A 27,929-nucleotide genomic window follows, 5' to 3' on the forward strand; every position below is an offset into this window, starting at 1 on the left:
GACAGAAAAATCCATTTCCACAATGAACCCCCCCCCCAACTTTATGCACATTTCATGTACATTACATTATATTATATTTATAAGGACGTCTCAGCATTTATTAACCAAGAAAAATAAGCCAAATCTATACTTAAGCGTGAGTTCTCACAATTCCTTACAACAATGAATAATAAAGTCTAACTATTGAGATTCTAACTAACTGGAAACAGAAGTTTTTTTTGTACTCCACGTAGATCATAAACCATTGAAATGGTTTGGGAAATATATTGTGCTCTTTATCCAGAAAAACCGCAGCTCCCCCGTTTACTTGTATTTGTTTATAGGACAGTCTTGCCCGGATCAATATGGCGGACGCGTCACGGTGACTTATCGCAGCAACGAGCCTTCTGTGTATGTATGACTTTTCTTATGAGCGGCAGAAAACTCGCGAGACCGGGGGCAGGTTTTCTCGCCGCCTATTTCCGGTGTGAATTTTCACATTCCCGCCATTACTCCAACAACAACATAACGCTGGGCCGTCACCGCCGCATGCCGGTAAAATTTAGTCCAGGGTACATAGCGAGATCATTTGGGAGAGTTACTCGGGCTTATTTCTTTACGCCTGGAAGGAGGTAAGTAATTATTTTTAAGCCAAGCAACCGAGATCAATTTCCCCCTCAAATTACTAGCAAGCAAATTAAGCACCAATGAACCCCTTAGCTCGAAGCTAACTTCTCGGTCTTCTCTAAGGATTTAGCCTAGGGAGCTAACGCTAAGAGCTAAGTACTCATTCGGGATTTAAGTTCTGTCTCTGACACAGTGCCACTTTTGACTGAATTTCTTTAGCCCGGATGTGGAGTTTATGAACACATCGCAGATAATTTTCTCACTAGTTGGTTGACAAGCGTTTGCTTGGTTGATCAAAAATCTTCATAGCAAAATATTCTTGAAGGCTGTATGCCTTATATGCTCTAAGTGTGGAGTTAGCAAGACATCAGGCAGGTGTTTTTAGTTAGTTAGTTAGTTGTCTAAATGACTCATTTTATTGTATGTTCGTGGAGCAAATTATGATGAAATTTGAAGCCTACAAGAAACAGTGTTTACCTCGGTTTCATAATGGGAACCGGGGACTTTACTCGGTCTCTCCGTTGTGCTACAACGTCACTAGTCGACTTGTTCTTATACTTTTGATAGTTTCATTAGTGTATTCACGTCAGTTGCGTATAACTGCTTTATAAGGTTCGTAATTCATTACATAAAAGCAGCACAATGTTATTTGTGTGAATGGACTCGACAAAAACATCAACATCCAGTCGAGCAGCTTAATGTTAACTGTTTTTATTATTTAATATAAGTGAACGCTTTTCTGTTATGGGTTTGATATTGTTGAAATGTTTTGTTCATCCCTTTTGAGTTTTAGTATAGTCACTACTAGGGATGGGCGATATGGACTTAAAGCTATATTATGATATTTTCTGGTATTCATTGTGATGATGATGATATCAGTGACGATATAAATATAGTACCATGCACCGCTGTTTTTGGCTACAAGTGATAACTGTGATCTTGAGAGCCTCAGAAACACAAACATTGATTGAAAAGTAAAACTGATTTTCTGTAATCAAACCAGTCCCAGATTGTAGATGTAGCTCCTCGTTTAGCGATTAAACCCCTTCTCAGCTTCACGTTCGCCTTCCGTCGTACTTGTTTTCTGCGAATAGGTTGCAGAGCGTCGCATACAGAAATACGTCCTCATCTAGGCTTTATCGTTACTGTCACGGGAAGACTAATTGTTATTGTGGGGAGAATTTCTACCAGTATATCGCAAATAAGATCTCGCCCATACCTAGTTACTAGGCACGTTTGCTCAAATACCGTCGTGTGAGTATTTCATCGCTGGGCTTTATTATTTGTATCTAAACCCCTTTTCTCTCTATTGTTAAGGTTTTTTTTTTTGTTGAGGGACACTGGACTCATCTGTTCATCTGTCCACTCCGCCGCACTAATGGCTGTTGCCTTGCCGAAACTGAGCAGTGGTGGTGCTGTCCGCATCCGCTTTACCAGCCTGGACGTGGGCACGACCAAATGGAGAGAGGGTGTATTTGAGGTCCACGAGAGAGACAACAAAAGCAATCTGGTGTTGAAGTTTAGCAGTGGTGGCGCACCAAAACATTTCCAGGTACAAATCTCTGACGGTACGTTTCGGAGTGTACGATCGTAATCTTTTATTTTAGTATGCTGACATGTTTATTGTTGTCTTTACAGTTGAGCCACAATGTGAAGAATGTTGTTTTGGGGCCCATCCACAGTCAAAACCGCTTGTCGTTGACACTGAAGGACTCAAGTGTTGTCATTTTGGAAAGATTGCCCATCACGGTCGCCAAAAAACTGAAGGAATATCTGGAGATGATTAAACAAGGGAAGCAAACAGGTGTGTTTAAATATGTGGTGCAAATTAGTTTTATTTGTGTGGGTGTGTTGTTTTTTTTTTTTTTTTTTTTTTTTTTTTTGCTTTTTAGTTTTAGATGCTGTAAAAAAAAAAAAAGAATTTCATCACCACCATTTATTTATTCATTTAGCTTATAAGAGAAATCAGGGAAGTGCCAGTTTTGGATTAGTTCTTGGGAACCGAACACCACAGAATGACCCAGGTTTATCTTCATCAGAAAAGCAGGTATTGCCTATTTACTCACTGTTTTTGAAGGCAATACATGTCTGTTACGACCTACTGGTTTATCCATCTACTCGTTTTTCCCCCCGTCTGTAATGTCAAGATAACACCACGCAGGTCGAGTTTGGACAACAGAGAAGAGAACACACCACGAAAGCCTCTTGGGAGTCCAAGCAGAGTCACATCAACACCTGTTCGTGGTGGACTATCAGAAAACAGGTTTGTAGTGCTCCCTAGCATGATGTCAAAAGTAGGTGACAAATGTTCTTACAGTGCCAAAATACAAAGGCGGTTACTGTAGGCCTCCCAGGCTACTCTTGTACAGAGGAAACATTGTCAGCCCTTCAGACGTGAAAACTAACCATGCTAATTTAGTTTTTCTTTTGTTTACATTACTGTTAATGTATTTCTCAGTTTAATTGATTCTTCCCCATTTTCTCACTAATTCAATCTTGGCCAATTCCTATTCTCCAGCCAGCTCTCCCCTATCTTATGACGGCTGCCAATTAGGGAGGCTGAGGGCTAACATGAACTGCTGCCCATGCTGTGTTGCAGGGCAGCATGACGTACTCTGAGGAAAGTGCTATCTGCCCTCCTTAACGTGTAATTGTATGTGAAAGTTTGGGCAGCCCTGGCTAAAATGGCATATTTTATTTATCTAGTTGTATAGTCTCTGCACTTAAAGGGGTCATAACATGATTTTTAATGTTTTCCTTCTGTTTGGGAGTGTAATGTATCTCTTTGTGCATCTATAAGCTCTGCAAAGTCCCAAAACTCACACATTCCCCCAAAGGGATTTATTCTATCTAACAGAGAACATTGCTCCAGACCTGCCCCAAACACATCCTTCGAAGTCCAGATTTACTTCCGAAATTTCTCTACATCACCGAGTGCACTGTCGGCATAATCCCGCCCAAAGGTAGTCATGAAGAATGAAGGCTAGGCTTCCGTGAATTCAGGCGCCATGTCTCGGAGATGCTGTGTGTTTCAGTGCAAAAGCAAAACCTCTTTGTTTAGCCTTCCAAAAACAGTGGTTTCTATTTATTTATAACGCTGTTCCTGAACAGTACAGCACAAACGTTTGCTTGTGCACAGCGCATTTTACAGAGTTCAGCGTCCTGAATCTGGACGAGTACAACGTAGGCTACACACGATGGCTGCTCCTGAAAAGTGGGGCGATTCCCACTTTGCTCAGACAATCGTGCGCTTCTGTGTTGTGGCTTAGTTGTAGACCTCTGCTAATGTGCTAGCTAAAGTTTGCTAAGTTGCCTGAGTTTTTTAAAATGTTTGTTTGTATGTTGGTGGTCTGACAGACGTTAATTGTAGCTGCTGTTGTGATTGTATCTTGAAACGGTTTATATCAATCGGATCACGACAATCTTAGCTTTACAAAGATATCGCATGAGTACCGACGTACACGCAGAAGCTGTGTACAGCATAGTTAGCCTTGGCGGCAGGGTCAAATTTACATCATATCTGAAAGGTAAGAGAGTTACAAACTTACCCTTGTGAAATGTTCTGCTCGAGTAGTGTTTGCAAACTTGCTTCCGCTTGATCATCCATTTTTTTCGGAATCGGACTCAAACTGATGCGGTAAACCGACGACATGTTGCTTAGTAACTTAGAATTTCTTTGGAGGCTAAGGCTAACCCAAGGGGCATTACTTTTCAGACACACCCGTGAGGCTTTCAGCAAATCACAATGCAACCGGTCAGCTGGCCAATCAGAGCACTCTGGGCTTTTCGGAAGGAGGGTCTTTGGAGAAATCAGAGCGTTTCAGGCAGCCTGGAAACAGAGGCACTACAATAATGTACATTATTTGACAAATAATGTGTTTTTAAACATTAAAGCATGTTTACCTATTTTATTACACCCTGTAAACAAAATAATGAGCGTTTTAAAAACTTCTAAAAATCATGATATGACTCCTTTAACTTGTTAGGTGTAAGATGACTTGCTAGGCAGGTCAAAAATTGTCATTACGAGTAATGAGTAATAACGAATAAAAAAAATCCTCATTCTTCAAACCTTGTGCTAACACTCAACAACCATGGACTTCTCTAAGCAGCTGACTGAGGATCTGAAATTGAAACTATTTGATGCTTACAAAGCAGGGAAAGGCTATAAAAAACATATCAAATTCCACTGTCCAAAATGTCAGGAGCACTGTTCTACTTTGCAGCGTTACTTACACAAACATGGTCTGTATTCAAAAGTCAGCAGAAGGAAGCTTAACCTATGACCTCATCACAAAAGTTGTCATCTGATGTATGCAAAACAGAATATAGATAAGCGAGAGGCGTTTTAGAAAGAGCTGTGGACTGAAGAATTAGAAAATAGCCACCAAAGTTGTGTTTTAAAGAAAAAAAGGATTATATTTGGTGAAAGGAACACCTTAACAGTTGTTAAGAATGGGGGTGTATGTTATGTTTTGAGATTGAGTGACCGTGGCACAGGAAACACTGCACAGGTAAATGGAAAAATGAATTCCAGTGAATATGAGCAAATTCGGAAAGCATCTGTGATGCAGTCAGTCAAGACTGAATCTGAAAAGATTCGCTTTGGTGTGGATCTGTGCTTGCAAGATTGCCTAAGAATATATCAGAACTAGGTGAACTGTGAGGGGAGACGTAGGTGAAAATTTATTAAACGATAGATAGACTGCTAGCTGGCTATAGTGTTTGCAAGCTGTGATATCTGCCAAAGGTTGTGTCAGTGAGTAACTGACTTAGGCTTTACAAGCTTGCACAAGTCACAGTTAAGATTAGATTTTTTTTCTATTCGTGAAGTTTGTCGCACAGAAAGTAATTGTGCATAATTTTGTGTGTATACATACTTTTCATGTCAAAGACCAACAAATTATGTTCTTTAGCCGTGTTCAAAACCTTTGCGTACAACTGTGCATGAGCTCAGACACCCATGGCTGGCACCTAGTGTCTTCGTGATTGACTGGAGAGTTATTTTGCTTTCTTGAACTCCTGGCTATAGATGGCACTGTTGGGATTTGAACTTCTCTGGTTGGATTGAACGAATGCTTTACTGTTCTGCAACTCGGGTGCCTTCATTTTAATTTCTTATACTGCCATCATACCACCAGCTGCTTTGAGATTATCTTTATTATATATGTTCTACAATTGAAATAACTGTCTTTGTTTGTTTAGAAAATGGTATGATTGCATCTCATTGCTGTGGAAGTGGATCACAGAACTTTTCACAGCATTCATCATTCTTATTAACTCATGTCTGCTCTATAGAAATGCATACAGTGCCCTCCACTAATATTGGCACCCTTGGTAAATCTGAGCAAAGAAGGCTGTGAAAAATTCTTTATTGTTTGATCTTTTGTTTAAAAAAGTTCACAAAAATACGCTGCTCTCATGGATATCAAACAATTGCAAACAAAACACAGGTTTATCAAAAAAACTTTAAATATCAGTGTGCAACAATTATTGGCACCCTTATGAGAAAAATATTTGAAGAACATTCCCAATTATATTTTACATTTTTAATACACCTGGGTGACTAGGAACAGGAAATTGTTCAACCATGACTTCCTGTTTCACATGGGTTATAAATATTGAGGTAACACGTGCCAAATTCCCTTAGTCATTCATAACAATGGGTAAGACCAAGGCATATAGCTGTGATGTGCGGCAAAAGGTTGTTGAGCTTCACGAAATTGGAAGTGGCTATAAGAAAATAGCACAAGCATTGAAAATGTGCATTTCCACCATTAGTTCAATAATTAAGAAGTTCCAGTCAACTGGAAATGTTATGAATCAACCTGGAATTGGACGCGTGTCCAATTGTTTATCAATGAGAACAGAGTATTTTTGTGAATTTCTCTTTTTTTAATCAAAAGGATAAACAAAGACAGTCCACAGTTGCCTTTGCTCGTATTTACCAAGGATGCCAATATTAGTGGAGGGCGCACTGTACAAGGGAAGGACATTGCCATAATATAAAATAAATGGGTATTTTAATAGATAATACAGCTGTATATAGCACATTATGAAAATTTACATTCTGGGATCAATGTGGTACTATGTTATATTGAGTATGATAATTAAGGAATTTTCTTTTTTGCATACTAATTCTTATATTCACAATATCTAACTACTTTCAATTATAGATAGTTTGTCACATGCAATCTGACAAGTACTGGATTGTAGACCGGACATGAACTTCCTTTCATTTTTTTATTTTTTAAATAAGTAAATTACAAAATTATAAAGTTTTTGCACTCAGCTAGTTTTTCATAAATCCAGTAGTCTCTGCCGATTTCAGTTAAATGTAAGTTACGTGTTACACTGGAGTTTTTGTTGTAGTTTTTTGTACTTTTTTCCTTCTTTGCCTGTTCATATTTGCCTGTTAGCAATATTATTAGCTTTGTAAAATGTGGTTTATTATACTGAACAAATTGATTAAATTATGGTTAAGTATAATGAATAATTTTTTTTACACCGTACAAGGACTTTTTACAACTAAGCTTGTGGATGTGTTTCTCTTCAGGAGTGAGAAAAGGAAAAGGTTGATGAACTCTGATACTGATTTAACTGAGGACTACCCCAAAGAAAATGACTCCTCTAGGTAGTGTGTGCTTTCAAATTGCGGATAGCAAGATCTACAAAACCATTTTCATTGTTGCTCAGATTTGAGTATGTTTAAATACTTAGTGAATGTCATTCGTAGTACTTAATGTCAATTTCTGCCTTAACTTCTGTAGACACGTCCACAAGTACATATTGCTCTTATGTTAATTTTGGCACCCAGATCTAATTAGGGTTCTCTTTTCAGCAACAATAAGGCCATTTCAGACACTTCCCGGAAGTTTCTCCACAGTTACAAAGAAAAACAGAAGCAGTCCGAGGAGAACAGGGCTTCAGGTTGGTGCTTGTTCACATTTTATGGTCATTGCAAGTCTGTCTGTTTGTTTGGCAACCGTTCTTTTTTTTTTTCTTTATGTTTTGTCTCTGTGATGTTTGTTCCTAAGCAGCTCCCCTTGGCTCTGCACCCCTTCAGCCATCATCCTTTTATGGCAGTAGAACAGGAACTAAAGATTACACACAAACACATTCGCTACTGGACAGGTAAATTGATTTTAATTAAAAAATAAATAAATTACAATTGTTTTACTGTCAAATGCTAGCCTTTATAGTTCAGGGTATTATTGTGTGAGAAAGTACATTCTTGCAGCATTGAAGAATAAGCTGTCCTTTGCTAAAGGCCTGCCAGTACAAACCAATCACCTGCAGCTAAAAGAAGCCTGGTGTTGCCCAATCACTCCACTCCCTTTAAGAAAGTCCGCTCATCTCTGGATTATGGAGGATGGAACAAGCTGAGACCCTCTGCTCTTACTCAGCCTCAGCCTCCATTACAAGGGTGAGTCTCCTTCAGCTCCCTCACTTTACCAATTTCTTGAGTTTCCACTGTATTCATAATTATTTGCAAATCTGTCTACTTCAGATTCTCCAACCTGGGAAACACTTGCTACATGAATGCCATACTGCAATCACTGTTCAGCCTGCCGTCTTTTTCAAATGATCTGTTGAAACAGGGTATTCAGTGGAAGCGGGTTCCTATGAATGCTCTTCTGAGGTACTGTTACCTTGTACAGTCTTTGTTAACTCTTTATGGCTGTCGCAGACATCCTGTGTTATAATTGCTTGTGTTCTCTCCATTAGGCGCTTTGCTCATTTGCTTTTGAAAAAAGACATTTCGTCTCCAGAGGTAAAGAAAGATTTGCTGAGGAGGGTGAAGAATGCCATTTCCTCCACTGCAGAACGTTTTTCTGGGTACATGCAAAATGTAAGAAATTTTATTTATTTTATTTTGCTTTTTCTCTTTGCGTTATTTAAAAACATGAATACCCGCATCTTTTGACCGAAATTTAAATAGTGAGAGAAAGAAGTGTTCAGACAGTTTTGTTTTTTATGTAATATACTTCCAGTGCATATATTCACTTCAGATTTACACACGTAATGTCTTTTGACGTTTTACTTATAAATATGAATACAACTGTGTATTCTTAAGAATAAACACAGACATGTTTATAAAAAAATAATAATAAATGAATTAAGGGGAAAAGTATTCGGACACTACAAGTGACCAACATTAGTACTTTTTGCAAAGCTGATGTTGGCGATTACAGCTTTAAGACATCTGTGGTTATCTTTAGTTTTGGCCCATTCCTCTTGACAAATTATCACAATTCCCCAGGTCTACGAGAGTCCTTGTAAACGATTTGCAAAAATGTTCCAGATCTAACATGATCGTGAGGGGATCACTTGTGCATAGCACTCAAGTCAATCCACAGGTTTTCGATAAGACTTCGATTTGGGCCTTTCCAAAACATTGATCAACATTCCGTTTTGTTGACTTGGATTTGTGAAAATTTTCTTCAGCTGTCTAACAGAGGCCTGCAGGTTTTTTGCTGAAATAGTTTGGTATTTGGAGCTGTCAGTGACTCCCTCTATCTAGAGTAGAGCCCCAGTCCCAGCTGAAGAGAAGCAGCCCCATAGCACAATGCTGCCACCACAATGCTTCCCTATGGGTTTGGTGATCTTTGGGTGATGGGCTGTCTTTTCATTCCAAATATATCTTCTACAATTTTGCCCAAAAAGTTATACCCCTGGTTCCTGATTTTATTAGACCATAACATGTGTTGTAGATATAGATCTATCTTTTATTTGTTTTTATGTAAACTTTACATAGAAAATATTTTAATATAGGGTCCCAGTGCCTTTTTCCAGATCTTGTTTTTTTTTTTAAATTTACATCTTTGTTTATATTTATGCATATGTACTTTTTTTGCTAATATTTATAAACTTAAAAAGTCAAAAGTCATTATGCTTGTAAATTTGAAGTGTTTAATTGAATATTTGATTTGTTTGAAAATAGGCAAGAATATGCCTTGCATCAGTGAGTTAATTCTTTGCTTCCAGGATGCCCATGAGTTCCTGAGCCAGTGTCTGGATCAGCTAAAGGAAGATGTGGAGAAGGTTAATAAGAGCTGCAGGATCGATTCTTCAGCCTGGGATGAGCCCCAGGGCACGCGACTTACAGAGGAAACGGATACCTCACGCATATACACATGTCCTGTTACTGTCAACATGGAATTTGAAGTGCAACACACAATCGTTTGCAAAAGGTGGGAGGTGTTTGGTGTTAAATAGCTCAGTAAAATTTTCTTTCTAACATCTGCAACCTCTAAACAAAATTTGCCAGAAAACTGCATCAGTTGAAGACATTTGTGTTTGTAATGGTTGCTAATCAGTACAATCATGTCATAGCGAAGGTTGTGGGGGGGGGGGGGACAAATTTAAATGAAAACTAGAAAAGAAGTTTGAGAAATAAATTGGTAATGATTGATGTGGTTCAGAATAGCTTTTTGGAAGAAAACCTTTGCATTCGTTTTTGCTACTACCATCTTCGATTAATATTAGAGGTATAAAACAAGAAATTTTTTTTTACTATTTCTTTTCTGTGCAGGGCTTGGATTTTGTAAATATGGCATTAAAAGGAGTAATTCAACTGGCAATTGCTGTAAATGTCTGTCAAGTTAATGTTCACTTTTTGAAGACTGACACTTCATACTTGTTAGTTTTTCTAGACCCCTTCCAAAGCAAAACAGAACTGGATTAATTTTCCATGTTGTGTTGCTCTATCCACATGAAACTCAGCTGTGGGGAGGTGATAACAAAACGTGAACAGTTCAATGACCTGTCAATTGACCTGCCTCGCAAAAAGAAAACCCTTCCTCTAAGATCCATCCAGGATTCACTGGATCTTTTCTTCAGGGTAGGGTTCTATGCCGTCACTTGCATCAGAGAATTTAAAAAATATTGCAGAAAATGTTTCATCCTCCATAACACTTTAATTTAATTTTTTTTTTAAAATTCTGTATTTTTTTTAAACTGTTGTATCATTCCAGAGTGCTGGAATACAAGTGTAACAATTTTCTCGCATCAAATGGTTAGATAATGTGTTGGTGTTTAGGTAGTTATCTTAAACTTATTTGATTGTTCTGACCATTTCTTCTAGATGGAAGAAATTGAATATTCGTGTGAGAAATGTAACGGGAAATCTGCGAGTGTGGCACACAAATTCAGCAGACTTCCCAGGTAAACTATATAACTATATATTCATAATCTATATGAATATATTTATCATCTAATTTTAAGCATTGCTAGAACACAAAGCTTTAAGTTGTCTTCATCTGCTCTTTCTCAGGGTGCTGATTCTTCATCTGAAACGGTACAGTTACAATGCACAGCTGTCTCTGAACAGCAAGCTGGGGCAGCAGGTCCTAATTCCAAAGTACCTCACTCTTCTCTCCCACTGCACAGAGAATACGCGACCCCCTCTCAACCTGGGCTGGAGAGTCCAAACGGCCTTGTGAGTATCCAAGCATCAGTTAGTTCAATACTTACCAATAGGCTGTCTTGCAGGCATGTGCCATGTTTCACAAATTTACTCTGAGAAAACAAATGCAGTGTAAGATTTGTACTGTATTAGTATTGAGTTCACACTTTTGGTGTCTTGTACTTGAATTTCTATTATTTGTGCTGTACTTTTCTTTATAGGTCTAGAACACTGAAAACGGCACAATCTGTGAACAACTCTACGCTACGGTGAGGCAACAAACCTGCAATTTTTTTTTCCCCCTTTACATAATGCTTGAAACGAAGTTGCTTATGTTGCATTAAACCTCGAATACTGTTTTCACAGGAAAGGTTCAGTAAAGTGCGAAAACACTGGAAACATCACATGTGACTCGGACAGCGAAGAGGAATTGATTCGGAAAGTTAGCCACAAACGTCGTCTGAGTGAATGTCTCACAGATGATGACAGGACAGAGGAGGTAAGCTAACGCACAGCCGAATATAACGCTTATTTCCAGTTAAATATGTTGCTAGATCGTGGCTATAGATTGTGTACATAGGATATATAGGGCATAGTTATTTCTTTCAGGTTGTGTAGACACTATCTTGTTCCCAAGTGTCTTGGCCTTTTAGTGATTTTAAAATGGGTGTCTTGATGTCTAGCTGCAGCAGAGTAGTCCCATGGATCAGTCAGAATTCACAGGCATGAATGATGATGAAATGCTGGCTGCAGTTCTTGAGATGAGTCGTCAAGATGCTGGCCCCAGTATCGATGATCCAACTAGCAGCCCTGACACGGGGTTTGGAGATACAGATGCTCAGGAGCTAACTCAGCATTTGGAACTTCTGGAAGGAGACAAAACATCTGGAGGTACAGAGAATGTGCAGTTTCACTGCCAAAAATATATATAATGCTTTGACATAGAGTGGTGCAGGGGTGATGTATGCCAAAACCTGGGAACAAGCTAGCATTTTAGCCCTTCTGGTTGGTTTTTTGAATGGGATTTTAGTTAAATAAGGTCTGTGGTGAACACAAGCTCGACATAAAATAGACCAGTAATACCCCAGTCATGATTTTTAAAGCTTTTACATGTATTGGAAAAGGCGGTTGCTAAATAGGACTACAGACGTTGGTGACATTAAATGTAATGCGACGCCACTAGCTTTAGCAGAAAACCCATTCAACAAAAATACATTTCCTGTTTGTCCACGTTACCTTTTATACCCAGCAGAGTAAATCCGTATTATGGAAAATGTTTTTAAATCAAGTTTGGAAAAGTTGTCGGAAGCTTGGTGGTGGTGCCGTTGAAGTCGAGCAACCGTGGTGTAGTTCATTCATAGCATACGGTTAGCTGTTTATTTCTGCCGATTGTATTTAGGTTTCAAACTTCATAAAAGTTGTGTTCATTTGTGAAAATGATCTTGATGCACAAAACATGTTGGTATTGTAAACTTTTGTTGATCACAGAGCTTATTTTTTGCAATCATCCAAAAACTTATGTGAAAATCCTATTGGGTTTTTGTCGAAGGAACCAGTGTGATGCTAACTTCCGGGTTCCGGTACAAAATGATGTCATCCCTGCACCACTATGTAGTATGTGAGAATGCTCAGTGTCTAGTTTTGAGATTGTGTAGTACAAATGTTAGTACCTTACAGCTGGATGGTTTGTTGTGCACAAAAACATTTGTGATCATGTAACTTAGACATGCTGGGCTCTTTGGACCTGACCATGGATGACAACAAAGAGAACCAGACTCCAGATGGTGGCCAGGGGGAGTTGGACTGGGCGCAGCAGTACAGTTTGGACCAAGAGCGTGAGGAGCAGGAGTTACAGCAGGCCCTTGCTCAGAGTCTACAGGAACATGTATGTCTTTTTTACCCTTTTGACTCATCACTCGCATGACTCTTACTGTTTGGTGTTTGATACAAGTCCTAAGTAGAAAGTACCAAGCCTATATTGATCTGCTGCATGCACAGGAGGCAAGGGAGATGAGGGAGGAGGATGATCTGAAGAGAGCAACAGAGCTCAGCTTGCAAGGTAGAGAAGTACTGAATAAATAAGATTAAGATGGCCTGAATGCATGCTCAATGTTCAGCATGAGGAATTATTTTTTTTTAATTTACCTGATGTTTTGACTCTCCCAGAGTTCAACAACTCTCTTCCTGATCTGCTGTGCTCCGATGATGACTCGGGAAATGAGGATGCTCTAGAAATGGAGTACAGTGAAGCAGAAGCTGAGGAGTTGAAAAGAAATGCTGAGGTATATGTTCACCAGTTACAAACACCAAATTCCCCTCCTGCTTCAACCAAACAAATGATTATTTGTGATTATAAGTGGATGACACAGAGTTTTTGCTGCAGAGTGGAGAGCTTGCCAACTCCTTCAGGCTCATCAGCGTCGTCAGTCACATCGGCACCAGCTCATCATCGGGTACGAGCAACCTGTGCCCAATTTGGTTACCATAGTAGTGTTAGTCTGTTTACTATACTATACTAGTATATGATAAGCTCTCATAAATTATGTCAGCAGTCCTAATATGCTTTCACAATGGTGCGGTGAACTTATTCTCAGCATCACTAAAACGATTTTACGTCTGTTGTTCAGGCCACTACATAAGTGATGTTTATGACATGAAGAAACAGTCTTGGCTCACCTACAATGATTTAGATGTGTCCCGTACACAGGAGTCCACCATTCAAAGAGACCGAGACAGGAGTGGATACATATTCTTCTACATGCACAAGTAAGGCTTTGCTCAAACACCCATTATTTCATTAAAGAGTCTGCCAGTGTAACACATTTTTCACTTACAAAGCAACTCCTGTGTACAAACACTGTCTGTCACCTCCAGAAAGACTGTTATTTATTGTAGACAAAACATAAACTAGTATTTTGGTCATTTCCACACCTTAAATTCTTGACAAAATATGCAAGTCCATTAATTCCTGGGAGAAGATCACCACTTTATAGAACACGTTGTGTTTGCGCCCTTGAAAAAAACCTGACGGCAAAAGGTTCTTGGCTGTTCTGTACAACACACACACACAGTACATGTACAACATGTTTACCATTAAACGCCGTAATCCAGAGTGAGAGTCAAGAGTCTCATACAAAAGACAGTGCCGTTTTTGCAGTATAGTGTCCCGGTCACTATACTTGGGTGTTAAGCCCCACACAGACCACAGGGTGAGTTCCCCCTGCTGGACTCACTAATACCACTTCCAGCAGCAACCTTAGTTTTCCCCAGGAGGTCTCCCATCCAGACACAGGCCAGGCTCAATGCTGCTTAGCTTCAGTGGGAAACTAGATGAGAACTGCAGGGAGATATAGCTCTGGCATGCTCATGGCAAATGTAACCTATTGAATATGCTCATTAAGCTGATTTTGTCAGTGAATAAAGGAGTCGTGGCCAGGGTGATTAGAAGAGCATACACAATAAATAAAGCTTCCGACTGCAGTGTTATATGGTGTTGGGCTTCAGTTTTATGTTCAACATATTTTACTCGATACTCAAGGCATACTACTACTAAGCATACGAGTACCAAGTGTGGGCTGCATTCAGAAATACAACAATGTATAGAAAACTATGTATGCAAAAGAGAGGAAAAATCAGCCTTAAGGAGTTTGGAAGCAACAACCCTATGTGCACACATTATGAAATAAAAACCTGCATCTGTTGATATATCTTGGTAGAAAGTGAACTAAAAATATCCACAGTTTTCTGTTTTTGCATTAATTGCAGTAAATCTCCCATCATTACCTGACCTATGAAACTATTATAAAATTACATTACTGTAAAACCGTGCCTCTTTACAAGGCCTGATTTTGGGTGTTCTCTCCATAGTGTTGTATTGAAAGTGTGTGTTGGGTAGACAAACAAATACATGTGATTTGATGGAGTGGGAATAAAATAATAATAGACGACAGTTGATTTTGCACTTTAAAGACAATGCAAAACAAAAGTCATAATGCCGGGGTTGTCCGTTCACATGTATTTCCCAGATGCTACAATATTTCTATGTTAAAGCTGTTACGGACCTGCATTATTTTTGTGTGCGCATGTGCCGTGACGGCATATTTCTGTACTGTCTTCAGGAACGTGTTTGAGGAGTTGTCCGAGTTGGAGAAAGCAGGAGGAAGCACTGATGCTAGCCGCACAGTTCTGCAACCTTTATAAGTAGCTTTGTACATCAGGCTTCAACTGGAGTCCTGTGCTGTGGCGATGAACGGATGAGCTTAGTCTAGGGTGGAAATGACACCTCCGTCCAATACTACTGATCACCCCACACACACACACACACACACACCTCTTTCAGGCACTTTCTTCTATTTTTTGTTTTTCTTTTCCTTTCTGTGAGACTCTGTTTCTGTTTCTAGAGTGTCTGATATTAATGTCCATGTAGATATAAAGGTTTATGGCAGAAGGTAAACAAAGTAATTCAAATTAAGAAACTAAGCATTTTGGGTTGCGGAAAGGTATGACATTTTTCTGTTTTGCCATTTATTTGCTGAATATTGCCTTCAATAAAGTTCCTTTAGTGGAGAAGGAGACTTTATGCATTAAATTCAGAGCAAATGTCTGAGGGTCAGGAAGTTTGTCCCTCTTGAGCAGTTTCTTTTACAAGTTTTCCAAAATTCTTTATTGAATCTATTGAATATAAAGATTTATTCTTGTATGTTTGAGTGATGTTGGGAGTCTGTTTCATGTTTTATATGCAGCTAAAAATGTGGTGCAATATTTAATTTGCCTGTTGGCTTTTATATGTCTGTCCTATAGCGATGAGTGAGTGGGAGGGGAGTACCAGTTTCTATTCACAGCTTTACTGATGACTGTTTATTGCTATTTTAATCCTATTTTATAAATACAATACAAAAGTTAAATGACTGTAGGTTTTTTTTTTTTTCCTTTTAAGAAGACACTCATGGAGGATTCTTTGGGACCCTCTGATTAATAGAGATATTTCTTGCCCCTTCTACATAGAGCTTTCTGTTGTGGATGTTGCACAGCTAGTTTGTGTATGGTCTTTCCTCAGAAAGAAGATGGAAACAATGCTTAAGCCTTTAAGCTATTCCTCTGAGGTCAGCACGTGAATATTTATTTCATGACCTTATAATTTACGCAAGTCCTTGTCTCTGGTTCTATTGTCTCCTATTTTACTATGTTCAGTAACTTCATCTCCAGAACATGTACTTAAGCTTTCTGTTATCTTATGTGATTTGCATACTAACAATAGTGACCTCTGTATATTTTTAAGGTATGGTTCTCATAAAAAGTGATAAACTTTAGTTGTTCAGTCATTGGCTTCCTCAAGCACATTTTAAAAATAAAATTAATTTATAAAAGGAACACACAATTGTTTGTTAACTAAATCATGCTTTAGTAGCACAGTATGTTGGATGGATGTGATTGTCTTTTAATCTTTGCTTTTAAGTCCAGTGTCTTCAATGCAAGCTTTCCAATGTCACCCGTCTCCTGTGCATCTCTTTGTTAGAGGCTCAAGATGACTGCCGGTTAGTCTGTTGAACTCCCGTAGGATGTAATTTTCTTTCTGAAACATCTGTCAAGAGAACAATTTAACATGTAAAATATTGACCTTGTCAGACTCAGTTCTTGAATTATAGAACCTGTTGCACTAGTTGTCATGTTTTTCAGTGTGACCAATTACTTTGTAACCTGCCATTTAGGATTCACTTGTACTACAGTGCTGTTGAATATTCAGTTCTAACAGCAGCTCTGACTGTAGTTCCAAGTAAGTTTGCAAGGCAAATCACAGGTTAATATTATGCTCACTCATCGCTGTAGTAACAGCTCCTTCACAGGGATATGTATGGTGCATGGTCCACATAATCTACGGCTATAAACATCAAATACGTGCTGTTATTTAACCAAGAAATGTGTATAATCAATAGGATAGTGTTCTGTAACAGTAAGTTTTCCCACCATTGTTGTTTTCAGGCCAGCTGCCTTTTTGGTTTTTCAGTAATATGTAGGGTGTTTTGGTCTTGGTAACTTGACCGTGTATAGCTGCTATAATGTAAGTGATGACAGGAGCTAACTCGTATTTGTGGACATTCCACAACATTAAATGTAACGGTTTAAAAGCATGACCTGTCATTCATTAATAAATTAATTCGTTTTCCATCTGCTTTTCCTGGTGCAGTTGTAGTAGTAGCAGGCTGACAAGGTCAGTCCAGACTTCTCTATCCCCTGCAACAGGTTCTAGCTCTTCCTGTGAGATCCCAAACCACCTGTGACATGATTACACAGCAGGTACTTTATCTGCCCCAGTGTCATTATGGACTGGGACATGACTGATACAACTCTAGCAAGAGCCAAATAGGGGGCATCCTTGTGAGGTTCCCAAACTACCACCCCTAACTCCTCTTGATTACGAGAAGCAACAGCTCAGCTCCAAGGCTTTTCTGTATTGCATGGCTCCTCATCCTACACCTAGAGTACACCTAGCAACCTTGCAGAGGAACCTCATTACTGCCACCTTTTCCTCATGATTTATTCTTTGGTCATTAGCTATAGTTCATGATTCTAGTTTAGGACAGTGATGTAAATTGATTGGTAAACAGGGGCAAGCTCTCTCCTCTCACCTGAAGGGAGAATCTCACTTTTCTGGGTGAGAACTACAAGTGCATCTCAGAAAATTAGAATATTGTGAAAGTTATTTTTTTTTTCTGTAACTTAATTCAAAAAGTGAAACTTTCATATCTTCTAGATTCATTACACAGTGAAATATTTCAAGCTCTTTTTGTTTTAATCTTGATTATGGCTTACAGCTCATGGAAATAAAAATTCCAGTATCTCAAAATATTAGAATAAAGAATTTATAATAGAGAAATGACCTGAGAAGAGCTCTAATCAGCTAATTAACTCAAAACACCTGCAAAGGTTTCCTGAGCCTTTAATCACTCAGTCTGGTTCAGTACACAAAACCACAATCATGGGGAAGAAGTAAATTTTGCATTTCATTTGGAAATCAAGGTCCCAGAGTCTGGAGGAAGAGTGGAGAGACACAGATTCCAAGTTGTTTGAAGTCCAGTGTGAAGTTTCCACAGTCAGTGATGATTTGGGGCGCCATGTCATCTGCTGGTGTTGGTCCACCGCGTTTTCTCAAGTTGAGAGTCAGTGCAGTCATCTACCAGGAGCTTTTAGAGCACTTCATGCTTCCATCTGCTGACATGATTTATGGAGATGCTGATTTCCTTTTCCAGCAGGACTTGGCACCTGCCCACAGTGCCAAAACTTCTAGTAACTGGTTTGCTGACCATGGTATTAATGTGCTTGATTGGCCAGCCAACTTGCCTGACCTGACCCCCATAGAGAATCTATGAGCAACACCAGACCCAACAATACAGACGAGATGAAGGCTGCTATCAAAGCAACCTGGGCTTCCAGAACACCTCAGCAGTGCCACAGTCTGATTGCCTCCATGTCACGCTGCATTGATGCAGTAATTCATGCAAAAGGATTAAAGCCCCAACCAGGTATTGAGTGCATAAATTAACAAACTTTTCAGAAGGTCAATATTTCTGTATTATAAACTCTTTATTCTAATATTTTGAGATACCGGATTTTTTATTTCCATGAGATGCAAGATATATGAAAGCTCCACTTTTTAAATTAAATTACATGGGGGAAAAAAATAAACTTCCACGATGTCCTAGTTTTTTTGAGATGCACCTGTATAGCCTCAGACTCCCCCCCCCCCCCATTCCAGCAGAGAGTGTGCATTAATAAACTTAAATCTGTATTTATTAGCAAATAACTGTGATACAGCTATTGGACATCTGGATGGTAATCCACCACACTGTCCTGTCATTGATTATTTTACTGTTACAGCAAGTCCCTATTTGTTTTATTCTTTATGTAGTCATGTTTAAACATATGTTTGCACTGGGAAAGAATCATAAATAACTCTTAGTAACTCTGGTGGAAGCTGTAAACATCCTTTAAAGCTTTGTCTGGAAGATTTTTTTAATCATGTGTGTCTTTGATTTTATTACCTCATCCCACTCCTCCTCAGTCTCATGTCTGTACCCAAGCAAGTGACAGATTCCATGTGCAGCTACTACCTGTTGGACAACAGTAGACAAGCCGTCTTGCACTCTATAATCTTTTACTATAAAATGAGGTTGAATATACTTACTGTGAGGGTTCCGTGAAAATCCCAGGATCTTTCTTGACACTGTTGCATTACATATTCTACTCCCAAGAAAATATCTCCTAAATTATACTCATCTCCGTGGAGGGCGCATGGGAGCTTGCCTGGCCTCAAGTCCTTGGGGGGAAAATCGCCTTTTTAGTTAAGGAAAGTAACCTTGGCATTTGAAAATGATCATGATTTTGGGAGGCTTTACCTCATAAAAGGGGAATGAGAGCACATCTGTGGGCATGTTCTTTTTCCTGTAGATGTTGTTGATGTGTTGGATTTTGCGGTTGTCCACACACACGATGCCCAGGTCAAATCTCTGAACGCCCAAAATGCGTTTCAGCGTCTCCACGTCTTTGCGCAACCTGGCACGTCGAATCGGAACAACGTGTTGTAGGTTTCGCAGAAGTACAACCATTATAAAAATATAACGAACGCGTTACTTTATATCTATTTAATGTTACCATAAACCGGTGTTCACAGTGAAGTGGTCATTACTCGGTATATTACTCATCCGCCTGGTGGCTCACAAGGTGACTAACTGGATAACATTCAGCTTTATGCATCTATTTTATAGGAATAAGATCTACACTGTATTAAAGAAAACAAACCTATAGCGCGTTCATTCAGTCAAAGAAAAAAAAAAACCCCTCAACATTAACATTTTCAAAATCCGGCATAACTGGAACGTTTAACACAGAGAGTCTCGCACTTTGTTTCCGTCAGGGCATAAAAACTAGGGACCGGAAGTACGACGTTTATTGCCTAATATTGTTGCCGTATTTTAAAGAGGTACTCCTATTTTCATTATTTTTACGGACGTGAATGAAAATCGGTATTGTATAACTGCTCTTTAAGAAATTGATAGAAATTTAAATGTACTCGAATCAAAGCTATTGTAATACAATAACCCCAAATTGTATAATAAATATTTATTAGTCAATCTGTTGCCACCGCGAACCCACCAGAAAAAAAAAACAGAAGGAAAATAAATGAAAAAAAGAAAGCATTTACTTTGATTTGATAAACTTTCATGTGCCGGAACGGATCAAGATCAAGTTTGCATTGTTCTGGTACACTCACTGTAACCGCTATTTCGCATTTCAGTCGTAAAAGAAGGATTGCTCGGCTTTTATCTGGCAACCCTGTTTAGAACCATTGAGTTGCCACATTGATGGAAATTAAATTGTGCGAATAAAATATAGTTTTGACGCGGCGGATCCTGAGACACTTGTGCTGCTATGTAACTCCTCTCGTCCTCTAGATCTCCCTGATTCATCCGGAGATTTCTGGAGCTTCCGCACTTGTGATTTACTTTATGCTGCTGTTCACGGTCTCACGTGGATACCATAAAGAGTTACACTTCCCAAAAACAGCTTATCCGCAATCTCACCCTTGTTTCAGTGGAAAATTTCACCTGGGGCCTGTACTATGAAGGTAGTTGAACAAACTCAGGGTTACAGGATTAGTTTCGAGTTGACAAAAACCAAACCAAACCAATCAGGCTTTATTGGTACCAGGACGCTGGTTATCAACATACTCTGTCAAGACTTTGATTAGTCCACTAAACAAACGCGTGACGTCGGCACCGAACAGCCAATAGCGTTCAACATGGGGGGGGGGAAAAAAAAGCAGGTGTGCATACTTACGGTAGAAGTTCAAGAAATTATTATACGGAAATATGAGGAATTTAAACCTACACTAACTTCAAAAAGCAACACGGTTGTGGCTGCCAAAGCTCGGGAACATTACTGATTGTGTAAATGTATAAATTGACTTTTATAGGCTCACAATGAGAATAAACGGATTGAAAATTTATAACCCAAACATCTTTCATGTCATTTCATTTAATATAAATGTAAACCGTTTTATTTAAATGTTTCTCTGCGAAGTGCTCTTCTTACAGTTTGCGCTGGGGAGTTAGGAATTAGTTGCGTCACTTAGATGTCGCTTTGCTAACAGCTGATTGGTCCATGCTGGGTGTGGGTTCTCTTACCCAGAACATAACCTGCCCCGGAGCAGGTCAGGCATGGAGTGTAAGTTACTATGGCGATGAACACTGGTCAAAGCAGAGCCACTTTCATGGTAGCTTAAACCCAGGGTTGGCACAAACTAAACTGAAACTTACCTGGCTAGCCACCTAAACCAGCTTCATTGTACAGGCCCCAGGATACTATAGACTTGTACCTTAGAGCTGCTGTTGTAATCATAAACACTGTCCTGTGCTTCCCGCAATTAAGGGCTCATTATATGCTCATCCTATCGACACATTTAGTACTGTTTGCCTTTGTTTTTTATACAACTGTGGAAGAGAAATTATTTAGAATCCCATTATCGGGTGTCTCGCAGAAGAGGTTCCTCTTGAGCCTGGGTTCTCTTAAGGTCTCAGGGTGTTTTTCCTTTCTACTGTCATCTCTGGCTTGATCATTAGGAATTGTGTAATGCTGCTTTGTGAGAATATCTGCTGTTAAAAGTGATATACAAATAGAACTGAATTGGATTGAATTCATAAGACATTTACATTTATTCATTTAGCACACGCTTTTATCCAAAGCAACGTACACATGAGGAAATGAGGAAAACAAAAAAGAAAGGGCAAAAATCAGCGGAAAGGGAACACAGATAGATCATTAGCTATGATTATGTCATGAACCCACACTTTATTATATATAGCTTACGGTGTAGTCTGTAAATTCCAAAGGTCATTTGCTAGAGAAGTGCAAACAGTATTGTTCATTGAACTCTTATGTAAGTACCATACTTTTAAGTTAAACAAATTACAAGTTGTAATAAATTGTATGCTAAGAGTAAACCTTAATTTCCATTTCTGCTATAGCTGCCTTAAATAGCGAGTATGAATACTGTATCCAGAGATGCCAAGATTGTGGTGGTGGGTGCAGGATTTGCAGGTTTGGCTGCAGCAGCCTCTTTGGTCCAGGCTGGATTTCAGAATGTCAAGATCCTTGAGGCTAAAGAGCGAGTAGGAGGAAGAGTTTGCACTACTAAACCATTTACAGAGAACATTATTGAACTTGGAGCTAACTGGATCCATGGACAGGATGGAAATCCTCTCTACCAATTAGCCAAAGAGCAAGACTTGCTGGTTGAGGGTATAGCAGCAAACAAGATGATGTGCGAGCCCCACTCTGTTAGTCCACGTGATTACTTTTTCATGGAAGGTGGGAAACAGCTTTCAACTAACACTGTTGATCAGGTGTGTCTCCTGTTCAACAAACTAACCTCGAAAGCCTTTGAGTCCGATCTGGAAGAGGAACATAGAGCCCTAAGTTTGGGGGATTATCTTGATGCGTCCTTTGCTGAATCACCTTTAGCTATCTCAAAATATGGATCAAAAATTTTTGAATGGTGCAAGAGAATTGAATGCACAGATGAAGCTGCTTCCTCTCTATATGAAGTGTCTGCATCTCAGATTGGTTATTACATTGCTCTTGAGGGAAGCTTTTTTAACTCCCTTGGTCCTGGTGGTTATCAAGCAATTTTAGACATTCTTCTGAAAGCCCTGCCTTCAGGAACTATTCTGAGCAATACAGCAGTGAAAAGCATCCAGTGGGACTCTCAGGGGAACAAGGCCAAAGAAGAGAAGCATCCTGTAAGAGTGATCTGTGAAAATGATCAGATCATTCAAGCTGACCATGTGATTGTGACTGTATCTCTGGGGGTTTTAAAACAACAAGCAAGAACCATGTTTGAACCAGTCTTACCAAAATCAAAGCTGGATGCTATTGAGAGACTCGGCTTTGGCACAGTGGACAAGATCTTCCTGTGTTTCAGTGAGCGATTTTGGCCAGAAGACTGTGAAGGAATCCAACTTGTTTGGGACGAGGGACCTGAAGATAAGGCAGTCTATAGCAGTCAAGAGGAAGAAGATGCCTGGAAAATGACATGGTTTAAAAAGATCTGCGGTTTTGATACTGTGGCCCGTCACCCTACAGTGCTCTGCGGCTGGATCACAGGCAGAGAGGCTCTTCATATGGAGACCCTGCAGGACAGTGAGGTTGGAGATATCTGTGTAAGGTACAATATGTGAAATTATCTTTTAGAAATGTTACGATTGTTACCAGTTTATTTATAAACATTGCTGAAAATTTGTGCCATTTTTTTTTGTTCAAAGATTGCTCAGTTCCTTCACTGGCTGGCCTGTTCCTGATGTCTACCAAGTTCTGATCTCTAGGTGGGGTCACGACCCTCATGTACTAGGCTCCTATACATTCATTCCTCACTGGGTGAACGGGGTGAAAGAGCATGAGGCACTAGCAGCACCTCTTCCTTCTTGTAGTCGAGTCCCAGAGAGCAAGGTACAACTTCAACTTTTTTTATTTAGCACAATATCAGTGTTACAATGTTGGAAAAACCTGTATGTAGCTATCTTTGGCTGAGTGACGCATACATTTCATACATATCTGACCAGTACTAAGTCAGATGATTGTATGTGTATGTGTGTGTGTTTGAAGCCTCTGCAGGTGCTGTTTGCAGGTGAAGCAACTCATGTGAACTTCTACACCACCACCCATGGAGCCTATCTGTCAGGGGTCAGAGAAGCACAGAGACTCATTCACCACTACTCTCATTAAGTGCTCTATCCATAGGACCAACAGTAATGCAGTGTTTTCCTTCCGGATGAAGATATTGTAAATTTGAAATAAACTGAGTTATATTTGAACCAAATTCTATTGCATTGTTCTATCAGTTTAGGAAATTCCATTACTTATTGATAGCTATTTGATTGAAAGTCCGGATTTTGATTCAGTGAAGGTCTGAATGATCCCAACTGTGATGCATTTAGCATTATCTGGATTGTAGACATGAGGTTGCAATAAAGTGCTTATTGATTCTGTGCATTTATCTGACTCATTAGGTAACAGGTTAATGCTTTGGTTTTGGATTTGCAATCATCAGTAGAGCTGGTCTAAATGCATGGCTTTTCTAAAAAGAGTAATTAAAAAAAAATAAAAATCAGAAGATATACAGAATGAAACTATTATTAAAAGATTTGCTGCCACGCCAGTCATTTATTTATCATCCATTTGATGCTATCTTTATAAGGTTCTCTCTTGATGTGTCATGGTCGGTTATTTCATTTTGGATTATCTTGTTTGTTTACAGTTACACTGAAACACATGTGGGATCAAGAGGATGAAATTTGTGTCAGAGAATGCTGAACTGTCTGTGATGATCATTATTTCACTTAAAAATTTCAGTTTTAAATAATTTACAACAAATCACAGCAAATGAATAATTTAAATAAAAAGATTTATTTAAATATGTGTTTGCTGGTTTCTTAGTGTTTTGAAGATGCATAAATATGAGATTATACTTGATGGGCAGTTTTTACCTGGGTTTTGGACTAGGGGGTCCTAGGCTTGCCATATTTATTTGAAAAAGTTGGTCTGATGCTGAATGTCAGTTGTATCCAAAGCATCTCTGACTGGATGGACCGTTATTGCTAACTTTTCACATTTCTTACAATTACTAACATATTTAAGAACACCAAAATGGTTTACATGCTGCAGACCAGAACAGAGACCAGAACACTGTTGAATGAAACAACTTGCTGTGAGTTTTATTTACTAGTTCATATGTATTTCTTATATTATGAATGAAATCCGGAAATCCAAGATGGCAGCACGTCAAGCATGTCAAATATTTTGTCTGTGAAGTGTTCGGTGTTAAGTGCGTTGTAAATGTTATCATGTTTTTTATTCAGTTATTAATGTTTGAAATCCACACATTCAATCTTGTGTAGCTAACTGTTTTTTTTTTTTTTGGTTTTGTAAAAGAAAACTAACTTCAAAATTGAGTATAGTATTTCACTTTTTCGAGCCTCCATTTTCCAGCGGTACCAGAAAATCACTTTACATGAACTGAACTGAAGAAACACTTAACCTGGACTTTACTGGAGTCAAAAGTTCCCTGGATTGTCTGGAACAACCCCTCCAAGAATTCCCTTCTTGGAGTGTCTGGTCTGATCTGATCTGCTACGTTTTCCTGTCTACCTATCTGGCTGTAAATGGCTCCTCAATATTTCCCTAATGCCTGACCTCTTCGCTGAACCTCCACCTCCAAACGGATTCTTACATTCATTTCGATTCCTTCTGAGAAAATGACAGAGCATGTGGTACTACTCTGCATACTGACTTTGGTGGACCCAGGTGAAAACGATTGTTGTCGCTGGGTGAGTAAATCTGGCATTGTACTCTCCCCTGCAGTAGACATACAGTCTTCAGGACATTTTTTTTAAAAGAGCTAGGTCCATTGGCTCATGTAACTTTGTGATTGTGTCAGTATATGAATATTAGAAACTTTTCTTATTACTGAAGCTTTATGGTTCTATATGACTGTTTTGTATTGTCAAGGAACTCCCTGGTTGAACTTGCATGCAGTGTGTTAAAAAAAACAACAAAGCATCATCATGTAATGTTGTGAAAATGAGGTGCCTAATTATGTAACTGTTGTTGATATCTGGAAATGTGCAACCTAACCCAAGCCCTAGTTTGCAGTGTCTTCAAATGCCCTATGATTTTAAATCTAGAACTAGTTTGGGGATTTTTCACCTAAATGTGCGAAGTCTGTTGTCTAAAATAGATGGAATTAGGCTCTAGGGTAAAACAACAAATGCTGATGTTATTGTGTTGTCTGTAACTTGGCTTAACAAGTCTGTTCTTGATAAGGATATATGTATAAATGGTTACAATGTGTATCGCACCGACAGGGTTAAGAAGGGTGGTGGTGTGACTATTTATGTGAAGTGTAAATTTCTTGTTAGTCTGGTTATATCTGAATCCATCTGTAAACAGTTAGAATTTCTAGCTTTGAATCTACTCTATAATGGTGGTCGGCTGTTATAGACCCCCCTCAGCCCTCAGTGATGCACTTTCTTCTTTCGTGCACCTGATGTCTAAACTTTTCTACACTGAAATTATTTTGATGGGGGATCTTAACTGGTGTTGGTTAAAACCAGCCTCTGAGAATTTTAAAATGTATTGGGATTCTATGAATATTACCCAGCTCATTAATTCACCCACCCACCCAAATATTAGATGTCCAGAGAAATCTACTCTAATTGATTTGATATTGACTAATGTGGCATATAAGTTCTCTGCTGTTGATGTGTTCTGTAATGGTTCAAGTAACCACTGTGCTGAAATGCTAAGGTCCCTATGACAAAACCATGTTTTATTCACAAGAGAAATGTAAAGAGTTTTAATGAGCAGGCTTTTTTTTTTTTTTACATGACTTATTTTATTTTAACTGGAACAGGATTGAGCTTATTCCTGTTGTGAAAACTGCTTGGAATTTTTTTCAGGGTAGCTTCTTACAGATTATGGACAAACATGCCCCGTTACGCAATTTCCGAGATAAAGGCTGAGATGATCTATGGTTCTCTTCTGAGCTGTCTTGTCTTATTCAAGAGTGCAATCTGGCCTGGGCTAAGGCAAGGAAATCATGTTCTAATACTCACTGGCTTCTCTTTAGGCAGCTTCGAAATAAGTGTTTTTTTTCTTCTCAGGAAGACTAAGTCTGAAATTTTTGGTCTATCATTACAAAAATGAATGAATGACCCCAGAAAGTTTGGAAGGCTATTAAGTCTATTTCAGGCCATACCATTGCCAATACATTACCAGCATGTTAATGAAAGACTTAGTTGTATATGACAAAACCGAAATGCTGAATTGTCTTAATAAGCACTTCATATCTTCTGGTAAGTTATTTGATTAAATTTTTTTCTGTCTGTGTGCAACTGTGTATAGCACAATTACAGCAGACATGAAGGTGTTAAATGATATTACAGATGCTCTTGATAAAAAACTGCACTGTTTCACTTTTTATTGATCTGTCAAAGGCCTTTGATACAGTTGACCATGCAATCCTGAAGCAGAGACTGCTGAGTATAGTGCTATGTTTGAAACCACTCCCTATCTCCTATATTGTGCACTATATCGGGTGTCGGCCGTTTTGTAGTGGTGTCCGAATTCTGAGTGAACAACTTCATTCCCTACATTCGTTCACTCATTTATACCCACAATGCACTCTGATTTCGAGTGTACATCCGACGTACACTTGCCAACGCATATTTCCCATACTCCAACGCGAGACGGCGATAGAACGCAAAAGAAAAATAAACATGACAGATGGTAACTTGATTGGCACAGTATTTATTTTCAGACACTTAGTGTGTGATTTAACTTAACTTTTAAATTACCAACTGTACACATCAAATGATAATTTGGTGGATTGTTCACATATATTAGTTAACACATTCACAATACAGTATTCACATACGTATTAGAAAATATATATAGTTGCAGTTGTTTCTTACAGGAGTTGGAAGGATCTAGTCATCAGTTATTTAGTTAACAGCTGGATGTATTTTGTCTATTGTCATCTTACCGATAAATGGCATCTTCGAGATAACAAAGCATGCCTTAAAGTTGTTGCTCTCTCTGAAATATGCCTTTTTCTTTTCCTCAGGAAGAAGAAGTTTTGCCAAAAACCAAAACTAGCAAGATGAAGTACATTTTTATGGCAGGTTTACCTCAGGAGTCAGCTTGACGACACTGACAGGAAACTCAGCTAAAATGAAACCCGGCGAAAATAGTTATTTTCTACTTTTTTTAAAATAAACAAATAAAATAAATGCGACACAGTAGTGTTTTTATTCTCTTTTTCTTTATTTTTAAATACAATAAATATATTTATTAAATATACTAA

General features: G+C 38.8%; 3 protein-coding genes across 6 annotated transcripts; 2 read left to right on the forward strand and 1 right to left on the reverse strand.

Annotated features, from left to right (window-relative positions):
- Nucleotides 1-302: 302 nt before the first annotated feature.
- Nucleotides 303-16,011, forward strand: usp37 (ubiquitin specific peptidase 37). 2 transcript variants are annotated; one of them, XM_053627325.1, is made up of 24 exons: nt 303-611; nt 1,924-2,158; nt 2,245-2,410; nt 2,559-2,653; nt 2,754-2,869; nt 7,163-7,240; nt 7,448-7,536; nt 7,644-7,740; nt 7,877-8,032; nt 8,117-8,248; nt 8,335-8,458; nt 9,595-9,800; nt 10,333-10,450; nt 10,694-10,773; nt 10,883-11,047; nt 11,236-11,283; nt 11,381-11,513; nt 11,698-11,905; nt 12,739-12,899; nt 13,013-13,073; nt 13,181-13,296; nt 13,398-13,467; nt 13,642-13,780; nt 15,133-16,011. In XM_053627325.1, the coding sequence occupies exons 1-24, from the start codon at nt 397-399 to the stop codon at nt 15,212-15,214; spliced, it is 3,090 nt and encodes a 1,029-aa protein (XP_053483300.1). In that variant the 5' UTR covers nt 303-396; the 3' UTR covers nt 15,215-16,011. The 2 variants fall into 2 exon arrangements, with proteins under 2 accessions (XP_053483300.1, XP_053483301.1); XM_053627326.1 differs by having other exon boundaries at nt 306-611; nt 7,647-7,740.
- A 357-nt stretch (nt 16,012-16,368) lies between these two features.
- ybey (ybeY metalloendoribonuclease) lies at nt 16,369-19,951 on the reverse strand. 2 transcript variants are annotated; one of them, XM_053627331.1, is made up of 5 exons: nt 19,664-19,951; nt 19,408-19,564; nt 19,197-19,328; nt 19,054-19,122; nt 16,369-16,595 (listed from the first exon to the last, which is right to left on the reverse strand). In XM_053627331.1, exons 1-5 carry the CDS (start codon nt 19,711-19,713, stop codon nt 16,500-16,502), a joined length of 504 nt encoding a protein of 167 aa, XP_053483306.1. In that variant the 5' UTR covers nt 19,714-19,951; the 3' UTR covers nt 16,369-16,499. The 2 variants fall into 2 exon arrangements, with proteins under 2 accessions (XP_053483306.1, XP_053483305.1); XM_053627330.1 differs by having other exon boundaries at nt 19,408-19,951.
- LOC128609030 (spermine oxidase-like) lies at nt 19,938-27,093 on the forward strand. Of its 2 annotated transcripts, none has more exons than XM_053627328.1 (4): nt 19,938-19,991; nt 22,036-23,234; nt 23,332-23,515; nt 23,672-27,093. In XM_053627328.1, exons 2-4 carry the CDS (start codon nt 22,054-22,056, stop codon nt 23,789-23,791), a joined length of 1,485 nt encoding a protein of 494 aa, XP_053483303.1. In that variant the 5' UTR covers nt 19,938-19,991; nt 22,036-22,053; the 3' UTR covers nt 23,792-27,093. The 2 variants fall into 2 exon arrangements, with proteins under 2 accessions (XP_053483303.1, XP_053483302.1); XM_053627327.1 differs by lacking the exon at nt 19,938-19,991 and adding an exon at nt 20,604-21,947.
- The last annotated feature ends 836 nt before the right edge of the window (nt 27,094-27,929 follow it).

Source organism: Ictalurus furcatus, chromosome 6, assembly GCF_023375685.1.
Source record: "Ictalurus furcatus strain D&B chromosome 6, Billie_1.0, whole genome shotgun sequence".
NCBI classification, from domain to species: domain Eukaryota; kingdom Metazoa; phylum Chordata; class Actinopteri; order Siluriformes; family Ictaluridae; genus Ictalurus; species Ictalurus furcatus.

Excerpts from the sequence above, each read along its gene's own strand:
- usp37 (XM_053627325.1), top strand. The coding sequence starts at position 397 with ATGACTTTTCTTATGAGCGGCAGAAAACTCGCGAGACCGGGGGCAGGT. Across the intron at positions 2,159-2,244 it reads GCGCACCAAAACATTTCCAG|TTGAGCCACAATGTGAAGAA; the intron begins GTACAAATCTCT and ends TTGTCTTTACAG. Across the intron at positions 9,801-10,332 it reads CACACAATCGTTTGCAAAAG|CTGTGGGGAGGTGATAACAA; the intron begins GTGGGAGGTGTT and ends CATGAAACTCAG.
- ybey (XM_053627330.1), bottom strand. The coding sequence starts at position 19,617 with ATGGTTGTACTTCTGCGAAACCTACAACACGTTGTTCCGATTCGACGT. Across the intron at positions 19,123-19,196 it reads ATTTTCACGGAACCCTCACA|GTAGTAGCTGCACATGGAAT; the intron begins GTAAGTATATTC and ends GTTGTCCAACAG. Across the intron at positions 16,596-19,053 it reads CTGAGGAGGAGTGGGATGAG|ATGTTTCAGAAAGAAAATTA; the intron begins GTAATAAAATCA and ends TTCTCTTGACAG.
- LOC128609030 (XM_053627328.1), top strand. The coding sequence starts at position 22,054 with ATGAATACTGTATCCAGAGATGCCAAGATTGTGGTGGTGGGTGCAGGA. Across the intron at positions 23,235-23,331 it reads GTTGGAGATATCTGTGTAAG|ATTGCTCAGTTCCTTCACTG; the intron begins GTACAATATGTG and ends TTTTGTTCAAAG. Across the intron at positions 23,516-23,671 it reads GTCGAGTCCCAGAGAGCAAG|CCTCTGCAGGTGCTGTTTGC; the intron begins GTACAACTTCAA and ends GTGTGTTTGAAG.